This window comes from Meriones unguiculatus, chromosome 15 (genome assembly GCF_030254825.1).
Source record: "Meriones unguiculatus strain TT.TT164.6M chromosome 15, Bangor_MerUng_6.1, whole genome shotgun sequence".
In the NCBI taxonomy this organism is placed as follows: domain Eukaryota; kingdom Metazoa; phylum Chordata; class Mammalia; order Rodentia; family Muridae; genus Meriones; species Meriones unguiculatus.
The window spans coordinates 41,997,547-42,013,706 of NC_083362.1; the positions used below are offsets into that span (position 1 = coordinate 41,997,547).

Below are 16,160 nucleotides of genomic sequence, written 5' to 3' on the forward strand. Positions count from 1 at the left end.
CACTAGGTATAGATTATATGGATGCAATCATAGGTTTAGATGAGATAATTATCATGAAAAAAATCATAACTGATTCTATTAACAGATTAATCCTGAATGAGAAATCAACTATACAGGGTATAGCCATTTTCATGCAAAAATAGTTTTAGCAAGATGTATGTTTTATAACTTTTGTTTTGATGCATTCAGACACAGACCTATCCATTACAAGCCTAATAATGTCAGATCTTTGAAACCAAGATTTTGCAAATGTAGCCACATGCTCACAAACCATTTCAAACAGAGCATCATGATTTCACTTTTATCTAGACTCAAAAGGAAGAGAGCAGCATGGCACTCTCCCTTGGGTGCTTTTGGAAGCTAAAGGTACATGAAAGGCCCTAAAATGTGGGAGTGAGGGGATTATTTAAATTTGTAAATGAAAGCAAGTAACTACCTCACCAAGCTTCCTAATCCCCATTTAATCAATCCCAGCAATTAAAATAATGGAGCAATAAAACACTCTGGAGATCACAGGGATTTCAATGCTGAATCATACACAGCTTAGTGTCCTCCCCGCCGTGTCTCACAATTTCTGTCATAACCAGTTATTATCCAACCAAGGGCTGTTCGCGCTCTAGGCGAGGCTGTCATGCACTTTAACGGAAAGTAAAAAGGCTCTTTTCATGCGGTTTATTAATTTTTTTCTTAACACAGCCTTAGGATTTTATTTCCTCTTATGTTTTATTCTTTTCTCCTTATATTGGAAATTAAATAGTCATGCCAATGGGTAACATTCGCATGAACGCTGTCCACTAGCCCTCATCGTGAGCATTTCATGGAGACTAACTTGTTTACTTTTCACTTCACTCAGTGACATAGTAACTTTCATTATGATCATTTGCAAATGAGGGAACGGACCCCAGGGAAGTGAAGCCATGTGCCCATGTCTGTGACAGAGCAGCCGTTCAAATCCACACACTTAACTCTGCTAGTCTCATTCTTCATGTGTACAGATAGTAGGTGTTTTCCAGTGCTTAGGCAATACTGTTTAGCTAATTAGAAACAGTAGCCACAGCATTTCCACTGTTTCCAAAGTCAAGCTGAGCTGTACACACCCGTCTCCTCTCGGCCTCTTGGCTCCCGCAGTGTCCGCTCCACGGGTGTACTCTGAGCTTCCAGGACACACTGCAGTCACTGCCACCCCACGGTCCCTGACCCACACACTACACCCAGTCTGCACACACTACTGTGGGCAAGGTGTGAACACCTGGAGAGCTGGAGTCACGCGGATGCCACGGCCTACCTCTGCCATTCAGCAGAGGTGCCTGTGCCAAGTATTTCCAATAAAAGGAACATCTGAGCACACTGGGCAGATCTTTTTTTTTTTTTCAGACTTAGTATTTCATAGTGTCCTCACATGCATGATTCTGTAAATAGATGTCACACTCACTCACAAATGCTGAGTGACAACCAAAGATGGGGGGAAGGGAGTATGGTGAATCCCCAAAGCCCCGGGAGGCCCGCCTTGGATCAGTGTTTCAGCCTTCTTAGTCCTTGCATACCACCTTACCCTTTAGGGAATTGTCAGTACTTTAAGAGAACACTGACCAAAAATGACTCTTTTAAGTTAATTCTGTAAAAGTGGATAGCAGCAACTTAATCTGAGAAAGGGTGGAGTCCTGTTTCTAAATGTCAGCTCCGGTCATTAGCATATTATCACCTATTACAAAGAAAGCACGTTGCTACGTGACACCTGAATGTAACAATGAAAAGCTAAGGATGACCGTGCAGATTAGATTCTTATGGCCGTTCTTCACAGCATGCGATTTCGGGAAGTAGACAGAAGGACAGATTCCAACAGTTTTAGGATGATCTAGTCCTCTTATGGCTGAGGAGTGGTCAGGGATCAGGAGATGCAGTAAGGAAGCTTAGGTACTGGCCTTCACGGATGTTTCCGGGAGATAGTGTGGGTTTCTCAGCTTGGTAGTGATGTAGAAGCGGAAGTCAGGGGCGTACTCGATGGTGGAGTCTCCAAGCCGGATACACACGCTCCCACCCTGCTTGAAGGTCTGCTTCAGCAGAAGGGGCTCCAGAATCGGATCCAGTTCTTCTCCCACATTTTCCAGCAACACTGAAGGCAGAAAAATACACTGTCATATGTAAAATATTGACTGTAAACATTTAATTCTCGAGTTCATTCAGCTTTCCAGACTGCTTCTGCTCCTAGCTTCCTGTAATGTTACTTCCAGCTTCTACAGGTACAGAGGAATGATGTCATAAAAACACTGCTTGTGTGTGTCAAGGATCAGTGAGTAGGTCCACATGGCCACCCACCTGCATCTACACTTCCTAGCCAGCCAGCCTGGCTTGTGGTCTCTGCCAGGCCTGGGACTTACTATGTATCTAGGCATGACGGTAGAGACAATGCATTTTGGTAGCTACTTCAGTGTTACTTATGTTTATTATAAAAACAACTCATACATACTCTAGAACATCTGGAAAATACAGTAAATTATAAAGAAGAAATTGGGCAACTACCACTAATCAGATTTTCTTTATCTCTCTCTTCTCCATTAAATAGCTTAGGTTGACATATGTATGCTGATACAAAACCTCATGTAACATATTACCTAATAAATAATTTTCAGCTCAATATTTCTGTCAAATTTTCTACATATACTTGAGAAAAAGCAAATGTCCATTTCTGTCCAAATTATTTTACATGACATTATAAAAAAATTGTCTTATACTATACTATTATAACTAACAAACATATTATTGTTCTCTTCTCTTTTAACCAATACTCTGTTTTTGATATTATTATATCTGGATATTTTTCTTTTCTAAGATATTAATAGCACTCTAAACAAAACTCCGCATTTTAGAATATTTCCTTCTGAAGTCACTCTAGAAAGGACCCAGAGACAAATGATCCCTGACAGTGTTACATGTCTAACCGACCTGCAAGGTTAACGTCTTTTGACTGTGCTTACGCCTCTAGACAGGCAGCCTTGAATGCAGGGCCTTGTAAGTATGCCTCCAATGAACGGGGATAGTCTGGAAGGAGGGCCCTAGGACTGAGGGACCGATAGACACTTGCACTGAGCAGACATACCTATTCTCCCCTTCCCTGGCTGTTCCTAGCTGAACGAATTCTCCAACTGCCTTCCCACACTCCCCCCTTGCTTGGATCTTGGCCAACAGAGACACAATGGGTAACTTAAGAACTCATTTCACTGCTCAAAGTTATCTTTATAGGTAAACAAAATAAATACATCAGACTGAATAACTATGCTAGTTTTCCACTGTTTAGGTTATTCTTTCCCTACCATTATTAACAACACCACGAATGCTGTTTTGACTAAAAGTCTGCTCCAGGGTCGGCTCACGCTGGTCCTAGAATCAAATGCGCACCCCACTTTTGGGGACACTCTAAATCACGTTACAATCTTCTATTCGGTAAAGCTGTAAGAGGTCAGAGGTACAGGGGCACTCACTTGCTGCTGACAGAACTCTCCATCCACAATGCTGCAGCAAGCGAGTGCTGGACAGCAGGCTGTCACTGTGCTTCCCCACATCTTAAAAAGCATGGACTGTCAGCACCGCAATTTAGCAGTATAGACAGGGACAGACAGGAGATGGAAAAGCCCCGTTTCACCCACTCTTACCAACTGATGGGTAAAGGTAAAATTGACCTGGCTCTTAGGGAGGGCATTTCAACGGCTTCTTAGCATAGATATTTATTTTCCCTCTGGAAACTGCATGCTAGTGTGTTTCCCCATTGTAGATAACGTACGTTATTTATAATTAGGTTCAGTTGTGCCACAACCCTCATACTAAAAATGTCAACAAAAGGGGATTCATAGTCATGTCAAGGGAGGCCTCGCATGGTCCTTGGAGGGATGGAAAGACAGCATGACTGAGTTATGAGAAGTCCTCATTCTCTTTATACCCTGACACTTTACTTTTCCCCACCTGTAGCTTCAATCTCAAGACAGTCAAGACAAAATAATAAGGAAGGTCCAGATATCACGCTATCTCTTACTGCTTCAATGGGGAGCTTTAAAAGATCTATGTAGATGGACTTTCTCAGCAATGTCTATGTGATTAGCATAGACATTACATATTACTTCATTGATTGAGACAGTAAATGCAGGTGCACCTTAACTTTCAAGGTCATTGCTTGTCAAACTTTTTAAATAATGAAATCTTTTTTAAAATTTTTCTCCAAAGAGGATCTTATTTTAAAACTCAATTAAAAAAAAGAAGAAGAAGAAAAGTGAGCCATGCTGTCATTGAAGTGGAGGCAGGAGGATGAAGTTGGCTGAGCCCTCTGCCTCGCCACACAGGCTTCCTGGGAGGAACAAGAGCTCTAAAGCCGCTGTCCCTGAATAGGCTGGTGTCTAAAGATAACTTCTCAAACAGAAGGAGTTTTAACCACTCATGTTTTCAAACCTTTACTTGATGGTTAAATATATAAATAGACTAGAGCCTGCCACCTTTCTATGAGAATTTAAACTTTTCACTTCTTTCTGGTGCTTAATGTAAGAAGACATATGGAACAAATTATTAGCCAGGGACAGAAGACCTGGGTGGGAGTCTCTGTTAATACTCCCCTTCATGAGACATGCTCTCCTGGCGAGACCACTGAGCTTTCTCTGACACTCCTGCCTGCTTTCTTAATAAAACAAAATGGTTAGAGTTACAGTGGGATTCCAAATTTCTGTGGCTGAAACTCACAGTAAGAAACCTATTTCAGGGTTTGTGCAACGCTGCTTACCCCCAGCCTGTATACCGGTCGTCTGTTCTCTGTTTCATCTCACTGATGTAATGCTGCTCCAGACACCCAACATAGCTTCCTTTTCCATAATTAGGATGCAGAATTTTAAAAACACTAGTAGCTCACCTCTACTACCTGTTCTGCTCTATAACTATGGAATTTAAATATAAAACATAGAGCTGGGATCAGAGAAATGTCAAGAATGCCCAGCAGATGGTAGACATGCCATCATTTGTCTTTTATTATACCAAACATTTCAATATTTATATTAAGTAATTTTAATTACTTGAAGCATTTAAGGCAACAATTCCTTATAGAAATTGTTCAAAAAAAAAAAGAAATTGTTCAGATTTCTTCCTGATTTTTATGAATTCACACAGAGAATCTGTGGCTTTCTCATTATATTTTAATATATTACAAGTAAGCTACTTATCACATACTTTTCAAAGCATGTGCTGAGCCTTTCCAAAGGCACTGGTGTGATTCTCACCATTAAAAAAAGCCAGCAGAAGCTACACCACCAGCAAAACCCTACGAACTGAGCAGTCACCAGACACTACCTATATAATTAATACTAATTTCTTTCTCACATTGCATAGCTAATATGTAGGTGAGAAAACGGAGTTATTGAACCAAACACTGAATGGCTAAGGCAGATACTCTGAATCAAGGCTCCTTACATGAGGGATGCTCACCTTCTGTTTTTATTACAGTAATACATGAATGATTCTCAGGATCACATCACACAATCAAAATATTCAAAGAGTGGCGATTATAGCTCCCTTTTTGTGTAGGTCATACAAACACCTACAATATTTCACATACAAGTTTCTCTATTTCATAGTAAGGTAACTATAGTAATGTATTGTATGCTTTTCTAAAATGTTAGAAAGACTGATTTTTTTACTATATAGAAATGATGTTTCAGGATATAATTATGTTTTCCATGATTTGACAGAATGTGTATGTGTAAATATTACATGGCACACCATTTATGTGTCAATTTAAAATAGTTTAAAATTCAAGAATAGCAGTCAAATGAAATGCCGTGTGTGTGTGCGCGCGCACGCGCGTGTATGTGTGTGTGTTTCTGTGTGCCATTCCATAGATACAAAGACCTAAAAGTAGATTTGGATAGTTCTCGTTTTATGCTTACTCTAAAGTCCTGAAATTATAACTAAAGCTTGAAAGCAAGCTTCTTAGCACACAGACATGGACGTTACAGGACTGCTAGCATGCTTGTTATGGCTGGGGCACTTGTACAGCTCTCGCAGCAAAAGCGACCTGAGGAATTTCTCCTGGAGCTACAAATGCTGTGGCTTCATAAGTGCCTGTATTCATTTGGCTAACTTTGATCCGTTACACGGATTTAAAATAGGACCCCAATTAGGGCCGATTGCAAGCATGCTGCATTTTCTTTTGGCAGGTGTGACTCTTGCATAAGACCTTGATTAAAAACAATTCTTGTCATTTTTCTAATCTCTCCACTGTGAATGCCAGATAATAGCTAGGCACTCAAAATTGCACTCACTTTCCCTGCCACTTTTGTAGCATAATTTGAGAAGAAACAGAAAATTGAACTATTGTTGCATTCAAATATGATTGGCACATCGATATCAAATGGGCCTTTTAACTGCAGAAGATTAATAATGAAAACTGAAGAAAAGCAAATGACAGACAAAAATTAAAAGAGCTAACTTACAGGCAGCACCACAAATGCATATGATAAAAGCTGATGGCCTATCAGCTGAGGCAGGAAATAGGAAAGGAGAGTCCCAGCAGAGAGAGATGAACTCTGGGATAGAGTCAGAGGGGAGATTCACCCCAGACTCTGAGGAAGACATATACAAATAAGAAGAGCTAACCAGCCATTTGACACACATAGACTAGAGCAAACAGGTAAAATAAGTCATGAGCTATGGAAATCACCCAAAGCTTATGGCCTAGGCATTTCTTCATAAATATTAAAGTCTCAGAGGCATAACAGCATGTGATTAGAGGAGGACCTCAAGTTCTCATTTGATTATTAATAAGTAATGAAAGATCAGCAAAGTCATCACTTGATAGCAAGCCCTACATAGCAGATGTTTAAAAAAAAAAAAAAACAATTACAAAGTATGTGTTAATTGTGCCCTGCCCGGGCATTTGCATGCATGCATCTGTTTTCATCTACATACCAGGAGTTCCAAACTGGATACAGTTTTCCAGAGTCCTGACATAGTCGGGGTCACTCAGTTTAATGAGCTGAAGACTGTTGGTTTTCTCCATGTTCTTGATCCACTTATTAGCCTGACCTTGAGGGTCTATCATCAGAGGCCACCTTCTTGCATTCCTGAAAGAAAGAAGAGAGCTAATTCTGGTCAAACAGTAATGAGTCTCTGTGCTAGTCGATCTCAGTCGATCTCACATGACTGTAAATTTATCCTTTGTTAGTTTACTCCTCATGTGATGGGAAAATTATGTTCTTGAGGCAGGCCCATTAGTCTAAGCACACTGCTAGAAAAACTACATGGGCCATTCATACAGTTAACATGAATCCTTTTGCTCCTTCTGGAACACTATGGTCTCTAAATGTTAAAATACATGAGTAATAATATTTGCTACTCTTGCAAAATATGCTACAATGAAACTCCACTTCTCCCTAGGCTCTGCTATCAATTAATCCTATGACCTGGGCAGGTGAACTCACTTCCTTAGCTTCTATGTGTTGATGTTTGTACAAGAGAGAGAAAAAACATTTGATCCATTCTTTGTCTGTTTGTCTGTCTCTTTAGTAGAGTTACAATGATCTAAGAAAAATGAACAACATAGTTTTCTCTTGTCAAACTTCTGTAACAGTTATGAGCACTGTAGTGTTACAACCACGTATCCATCTCTGTTTCAAACATTGGCATGTTTAACGTCATCTATGTCTCCTTGGGCACTTGCCTTGTGACTGTGTGCTTCCTATGGGCAGAAATGGATTCTCTGAAGGCTGTTCACACCATGGGAGAGCTCATCCCTGCTGGTTTGCTCCCACTCACAGTGTCAAGAGCAAGGGCAAAGCTATCAGGACTCAACTTACGTCTAGTACTGGGAAACCAGCCTGTTCCCCAGCATCTGCCACCCTCTTGAGAAAGGCTGCCGTGTTGCTTCTTGTCTTGTATGAAATGTCACCAGCACTTAGTGCGTTAATAAACACTGGCCAGGATCATGGCCAGTGTCTCCAAAATACTCTCATGCTCTTTTAAAAATGAGCAGAAAAATCCATGCAGAACATTAGAAGGGCAGAGGGGGAAAATGGAAGAGGACGAAGAAGAAGAAGAAGAAGAAGAAGAAGAAGAAGAAGAAGAAGAAGAAGAAGAAAGAAGAAGAAGAAGAAGAAAGAAGAAGAAGAAGAAGAAGAAGAAGAAAGAAGAAGAAGAAGAAGAAGAAGAAGAAGAAGAAGAAGAAGAAGAAGAAGAAGAAGAAGAAGAAGAAGAAGAAGAAGAAACATATGGGATACGATGGTATTCAATTCACTCTTAAAATAACATCAATCTAGAATGCTGCTGGATGATTTGTCTCCTAAAATTGAAAGTAAGTGTGATGTTAGCACATAAGTTACAGTGAGATACAAGACATGTAGCTCAGGTGGGTTAAAAAAGAGCCTCGCTCGTTAGTACCCATGTTATGTGTTATTCTACTTGGGCACCGTAACCAAATCCTGCAGACTACACAACTTAAAGAACAGGCAGTTTCTCACAGTCCAGAGGCTCTGACTGCAGGTCTCAGAGATGGTTTCTCCAGATCTCTTTCCCCTGGGCTAACAGGAGGCCAGCGTCACTGCAGTGTGTCTTGTGTGCCCTTTTCTCTGTGTAAGAGCCTACGCTGCCTCTTCTCTTCCAAGGACACTAATCTTATTGGGAGAGGTGTCTTCTCTGGAGGCCTCACTCAACCTTAAAGCCTTGTTTGGACTATGGCATCAACATATGAAAAATTGGGGGTGGGATCCTCTAGTCCTTAGCATTAATTATATTTAGAAAAAAATAGACCAAAGACTTGTATCTTATCTTAGATATAAGTAATATAAAGAGAACTGCATGCCTACGAAAATGAAGAGATGTGACAGTGAGTTATAAAGAAATAAAATTATAAACACAAAAAGGTTTTAACCTTGTCACATTTTAGAAATATTTTTAAGTTTGGAGAAATATGTGTAATGTGACATTTAGACTTCTCCAAAAAATATGAACAATTCATCATTCTGTTGCCCACAATTTTTTCTAGCCATGATATCCAGGTTCATGCTGTTTCTTTGTCCAAAATATATTTCTTCCCAATCTTTTCATGTCCAAATTGTACTCATGTTTCAAGGTCAGCTCAAAAGCTATGGAGCCCACAAAGCCTTTCTTGATCCTTTTCTGTTAGAATCTCTTTAGCAATTCATCCTTATTTCATGTATGATTCTTTCACAAAATTTTAAAATGTTATTATGGCAATTCTATCATTTCTTAACTACATCATACAACTAAATTGTGTACTCTTTTGAGGAAAGGGTACATGCTGACTCTTAATTTTCCTCTTTTATTTACTATACTATATTTAATAGTTACATTTAATAGTATTAATTTAAAATAGTAAAAATATATGGCAAACAATTCAAAAATTAAATTATTCAAAAATTCAAGTTTTTATATGGTTATCTCTGCATAGAAAACACTGGCTCACTGAACAGCTTTTCAAAATCAGAAGAAAGGACTTGGTGATGCTGACCAAGATAAGTCATATACAACACCACAGAATTGATGTTGGTAAAGCCACCTGAAAGTGATAGGGCACATGGGCTTCATAAGTTATGAATCTACAGAGACACAATTGTGACGTAGTTAAGAAATGATAGAATTGCCGATAGCATATTACCATTCTATAAAAGTATGAAACAGAACGAGGATGAATTGCTAAAGAGGTTCTGAGAGAAAAGGGATGTATTTGCTGTTCTCCCAGGCTTAGCACTATGACATAGATCCACATCCCAGGCTAGCCTCTGGCCAGTGTGTTCTGAGGCACAAAACCAAAACAGCTGTCAAAGCCTTTCAAGTCTGAGCAGACACCAGAAAGCACTGTAACTACAGTCTTCTACTAACTGACTTGTCTGATTCCTAAAACCAAGTTCAGTCTTGCCCAGAGGATTTTAGCAGGACCCAGGATTTCACATTCAAAAGTTTAGAAAACATACCTTCTTATGCAAAGAATCAAAGTGCGTTTGCTTCACAGGGGAACCAGAGACCCTGAAATGACTGGGGATAAGAGCAGCTCCCGAGCAGATGGTACAAGTGTACTTTGGGAGGTGAGGGGGAATATGTTTTAAACAAAATGGAGAAAAAGACCTTCCATCATTGAAATAAAAAAGACAATATGAACGAAACAAGTAACTTTAGAACCGAAAACATAATGTCTGAAATAAAAAAATTCTATTGTGGGCTCAACAGTAAAAAGGAAGTGACAGACGTATCATCTGTACAGCTCCAGAGAGATGAGCATAAGATGCTCACACCCAAGCAACAAAGAGAACAAAGGAGACTAAAAATAGTGCCTGGGAGTGTTGTTAGGCAGCACTGAAAGGTCCAGCTTTTACAGCCCAGGTTCCTAACGGGCCAGAGAAGAGACGGCACAGAAAACACACGTGAAGATGCTAAAGCTGAGTCCTCCCCAAATGCAGTGGAAAACAAAACATCACAAACCCATGTAAACCCAAAGGGGAAAAAAATTAAAAAACCAAAAACTTTGCGCAGACACATCCTAGCAAGCCTGCTGGAACCGGGAGCTTAAGGAAGTGGATTTGAAGAATGTTGCTCATGGGTGGCAATTATTATGGCTAAGGTTTTTAAAAGAAGCCACAACACAGGAGAACACCTGTAAAATATCAATCTAATGGTAAAGAATTTTACCATTAGATTTGGTGGCACAGCCCCATAATCACAGTGACTCAGGAGGCAAAGAGCATGACAAGTTCAATGTCAACCTGGGTCACGGAGTAAGTTCCAGACTAGATCTGAGAACTCAGGGAGATCATTCTTCACCCTCCCCACCCCATAAACTTGACAGTAATAATCATAGTGTGAGACCAAGCTGCAGCTTGTAATAATTGGTAATAAAAAGATCCTCATGTATTTTGCAACAGATTCAACTCCTGGTGGTGGTCTTTTGGGGTATTGCGATTCAGGCACAACATACTTTGGGGGCTCTCCGGGATCCCCAAGACTTCCCAGGACTCCCGAGCTGGAGGATCGGAAACCTGGAGGATCGGAAAAAGTCTCACTTTTGTCTTGGCCAAGTTCTGTGTCTCTGTTCTGTCAGTCTGTGTGTTTTTGAGATCTCAAGATAATATACAGTGAGCGGCCAGGGACTGGTTGTGTCACAGCACACTGGCTGACGAGCTGGCAGACCGAGGCCACGGGGATCTCAGGAGATTTCCCAGATCCCGACGGGGCAGCGCTCCCCAATAGCACTGTGAGTGACACGGGGTCCCAAATCTGTTTGATAGGCCTAGAAAGTGGGTGGCTCCCACAGAGACAGGAAGTGCTGGCAGAATCTGTTGTTTTGTCTTTGTGTTTCTGGCTGTCTAGCCACTGCTGTGTGAGAAAAGAAAGTGCTTGAAATTACAGCTGAAGGAAGTAAGGAAAGTTTTGTCTGCCAAATGAATGTATGGCCATCATGTGTTTGTTTTTGACTGATCTTAAATGGTTAATATGCTGGCTATGTCATGGTTGTAGATTAAGAGTTATTGGGTATATTTAGAGGTTAAAATCAAATTCTTGTTTAGAACACATATGTGTGCCTATGTGTTTATAAGGTCTATTAATGCATGTGGTCAGGAAAAAAAGATCACAGAACCTCTTAGTCAAAATGCATTTTGTTTATCATTCTATTTCCTCTTAGACTGAGAAGACAAGTCTCATTTTAAATTGGTAGTGGTTTTAGAGATTGGACTGTTTGCACTGGTGAACTTTGGTTTTAAAATCTGGTTTTGACTTTTAAAATTATGGTTATGCTTTGTGAATTCACTCCTAAAGAGGATACTTTGTTTTGATATTGCAAAAACAGGTTTTGGAGAATGTTTAAATATTTAAGGCTATGAAACATTTTTAAAGTTCCTTAAAGCTGGTTTATGTGACCTTGGACCATATCTGCTAGAGGGAAGTAATTTTAGAAAAAGAGTTTGGCAGTTCCAGAATTTCTTTTTGTATTGATGTGACTTGTTTTTGCTTTGCCTATAAAAAAATAAATCATGGAATAAGCCCACGCTGGGCTCAGGCAGTATCATGTCAGGAAGAAAAGGATTTTGATGGAAGTTTCTTAATGTAGTCTGAAAAGCAAGAGACCGGGATATTAAAGAAAAGAATAGCTTTTCTAAAGTAAAAATGTCTGGTTAAACAAGAACAGCAGAGCTAGAAAAAGCTAACCTGAAGGTATATAGAATGTTACAAAAGGTCGGTGTATGTATGGCAAGCCAGAGGGCATATGAAGTGTATTTGCTTTGGTTCTTTATACCTGCAAATATGATTTGAGAAAAAAACTGTAAAATGCATTGATCTTCATTTAAAAGGCTGGTGAGTCTGCAGTGCAAAAGTTTTCTTATGCTCTTTAGAGGGGAAAGAATTCTGGCCAATAGGTTTGGTGTGGCCAGAATAGTTCGTACAGTTTAAAATTGTTCTGTACTATTCTGTTATCTAGTTGGTTCTAAACGTATTTAATTACAATGTTAGAACTTTTAGTTATGGGAAATTGTGAATGTTCCACAGAGCTTGCTGTATCGTGAAAGGTAGCAATGCCATCAGCTACACCTAATGGCTATGTTTTATATTGGCAGCCACAACCAGTGACAACACATGGCTAGCCGCCATGTTGGTTCAGGGATAGAGGGTGGAGCCGTAGTTTTGCTACCATCTTAGTTTAGGGCTCCCAGCTGTGTTCAGTTCTCTGATTAGTGCTAAGTGCAAAGCTTTTTGCTGTTCAGTTTTAATGCAATGTGGTAGGAGCGGCAAGATTTGTTAGTCCTTCTATGAACTGTATCTGATTAAAAGGTTTGCTTTGATTTTAGTTCAGAAAGAGCAGATTTAAAGTTATGCTAAGTACTGCAGTTGAGTGTTACAGATTGAGCCTTACCTAGTTTCTTTGTTTAGGTTTTTTTAAGGTTAAGCCTAGGATGGGTAACTATGAAGTTTGCCTATGTAGATTTACTTGAAATATAGTTCTAAAACATGCATCTAAGGAATTTGCCAGAATTAGAGATTATAGCATTCTGTTTTATAGGATGCAGTTTAGAGCAGATGATAAAAAGAGACAAAGAGTAACTCAGAGATGCTGGCCCTTGTCAGATATCTGATGAATATGGCATTTTAACATGTGTAAGCTTATTGTGACAGAGTGTCCCAAAATCCTGGCAGTAGCTCCCCCAAGGTCTCTGAGAAGATTTGGGCACAATGACAGATGACTGTGACTCTGGATTGTGGTATGCTAACCACTGGGCAAGACTGCCCCTACAAGCACACTGCTAGGGCCCAGCCTAAACTGTGGACAAAGCCGTGGACATCTGGAGAGCCATTATTTCATATTGCAGGAGGCAAGGTGAGGTCAATCTTTTGTATTCCTTTTTTCCATAGAAGCAGTCTCTCATCTTCTGTGCCTGGCTGGACCACCTCTTCATGATGACCACTGGACATTGCCTAGGTGATGGACTAACTAGTCATCTCTGTCATTTTGATTGGTACATGGATTGGTACATTTATTTAGCTTATAATTTATTCTTCTCAGCTCTCTGATCACATTGACGGCTAGGCTAAGCTTATGGTAACTTTGCAGCTAAAGAGCAGACAATTAGATCCACTGTTAGCTCATTGGTCAGTTCATTAGTTATTTAGAACTACTAGGTACTACATCTTTTATTTAAAAAGGCAAACAGGCTTGCCTTGCTCACAGGCTTCATGTTAGCTACCTGTGTCTTATGGTGAATAGCTGGATAAAAAGATACAGAGTTTATGTAGGGTCTGAGGATATAGGAGTTTAGGCTGTGAACATCTAGAGAGTGTTGTTTGGTCTGAGAAATGTTTCAGGGTTGATAAATGCAAGAAAGATTGGAGAGTCTAAGTAAGTGTTTTAAGGTATATACATATGAGTTGTAAAGATATAGAAAATTATTTAAGACATATTGAAAATGGAAGATATTTTAGATTTCTTCCTCCCCTTGCTACTGTTGTGCTTATGTTGTTATAAGATTTCAGAAGTTCCAAGTTTTGACATTGATCAATAGAATTCTGATAAGTTGATGGAGCACTGACTGCTTATTATTCAGTCACAAGCTTGAGATTTTAATTTCCTTTGGTTGTTTCTGAAGATAGACCTAAGGTGCTTCGCATCATGCTAAAAACATCTGTTTAATGTGTATATTTGACTGAAAAGCCATAACTTTTACTATGGTATTCTTAATATCTGCCATTTCTGGGGTAGACTTTGACACAGGAATATCTTAAACCTATTCCTTCTAGTCCCTTTGTTAAGGAAAACCCAAGCATCCAGGGTTTAGCACTAAAGCCATTAATGTATTTCTGACTAACTTTCCAGTATAACATGGAGGTGAGGGCTAAAAGTAGATGCTGAGTGTACGAAAAGTGGCCAAGCTCCATTGGTGGCTGATTACCGACAGTTGTGCCCACAGAAAAAGTGTTAGAGTTTCAGAGTGTGGACACACATAAGTGGTTTATAAAGGATACAAAATAAACAGCTAACTGATGCTCAATCTGTTGGATGTAGTTTTACCTGTTACTCTCAGAATGTTGTTACATTAGATTTGCTGATATGTTACTTTTCTGAATTTTTCTTGAATGTATTTCCTTTTTGTAAACTAAAAATTCATATGAGTTTCAGGAAACCAAAAAGTCACAAGACCTGGATCTGGCATAGCTCAAACTGACCCCAGATGAGTTTTTCCCTGGTCTTGGGATTCCTCACTTTTCCCATTTAATTGACAATTTTTAACTTCTGTCTTTAGTCTGAATTTGTCTCAGCTGATTTTCACCTGTTTGACTCTATTCCAGGATCAGCTATGGACTTCGAGCTGAAATCTGGACTTGCTGGAAGCTGATATGATTGCTCCCTGCCTCTTCAGGTGGATCAACTAACCAGATGCTTCTGAGGACTGCCCCATTGCCCAGCCTTTGACTGGCATTTCAGCCTTCCTAGCCCCTGATGCCAACGGTCCTATGTTAGTACTGAAACAATTTCAGATGACAAGACCCTCAGCCCCAAATCCCACCTAGCAGGCTGACATGCTAAGTCAAAAGGGGCTCCCTGACATTAGCTATTATCTTGGGGACCTGCTTAGCTGGAATAGGAACTAGTGTTGCAGCAACTAGACTAAAAGCCTGGAGAGATCCTAGAGAAAAAAAATTCTAGAGGATGGTTTAAATCCTGGTATAATAGTTCTCTTTGACTTACTACCCCTATATCCACCCTGAAGGGATCCCTACTCATTTTGATTTTTATCTTTGGGCCTTGCATTTTAAATTGCTTGATGGCTTTCATGAAGGTATGATTGAGAACAATATAGCTAATGGTACTCAGATCCCATTATGGAAAGGTAAATTTGGAGGACTGACTCCAGAGGTCATATCTGGAAGACCCAAGATTGGGTCTTCAAATGATCATGGGAAGGGGGAGTGTGAGCCCAAGCTGTAGCTTGTAATAATTTGTAATAAAAAGATCCTCATGTGTTTTGCAGTGGACTTGACTCCTGGTGGTGGTCTTTTGGGATATCTCAATTCAGGCATAACAATAGAAGGTGTGAGGCAAAAGCCTAGGGGTAGAACATTTGCTTAGCATATTTCAGGCCCCAGATTCAGCCTCCAGAACCACCAAACAAGCAAGCAAAACACAATTTTCAACCTAACTGTCTACATCTAGTCTACAGCAAAGATATCCTTTAGTCCTAAAGTCAAAACACAGAAATTCGCTTTTTCTCTTCACCAGCCTTGTTTTAAACAAATGCTAAAGAGCTTTACCTTGAAAGGAAGTGACACAAGAAAACTTGGAATTTCAGAAATAAAAGAATAATAATGAAGTGCTATTGTGTCCTAAATTGTATGTAAATATTGAAACAAAAGTGTCATTACCACTAGTGGGGGTATTGTGTGTGTGATGGATGCTATACTATAAAAACAGAACTAATGGGGTTTAGCTACTGAGGTATTCACTATGAGTTACTGGCTGGCATGAATACGAAGGCAAATACATTATGATCTGCTATCTGTAAACCACCAACTGGGAAAGCTGCTGATATACTTCAGTCCAAGCCTGAAGGCTGAGGAGCAAAGAAGCCCATGGTGGGTGAAAATCTTGAGCCAAGGGCTGGAAAGCACAGGGGCTGCTCTTGACCTAGCAG

General features: G+C 39.8%; 1 protein-coding gene across 1 annotated transcript in view; it reads right to left on the reverse strand.

Annotated features, from left to right (window-relative positions):
• Dnah7 (dynein axonemal heavy chain 7) overlaps positions 1-16,160 on the reverse strand; it is a 253,456-nt gene that overhangs the window by 71,731 nt on the left and 165,565 nt on the right. Inside the window, exons 48-49 of the mRNA XM_060368356.1 lie at positions 6,940-7,094; positions 1,923-2,113 (exon numbers count right to left, since the gene is read on the reverse strand). Of these exons, the coding sequence (XP_060224339.1) occupies positions 1,923-2,113; positions 6,940-7,094 (346 nt within the window). The remainder of the gene's footprint in view (positions 1-1,922; positions 2,114-6,939; positions 7,095-16,160) is intronic.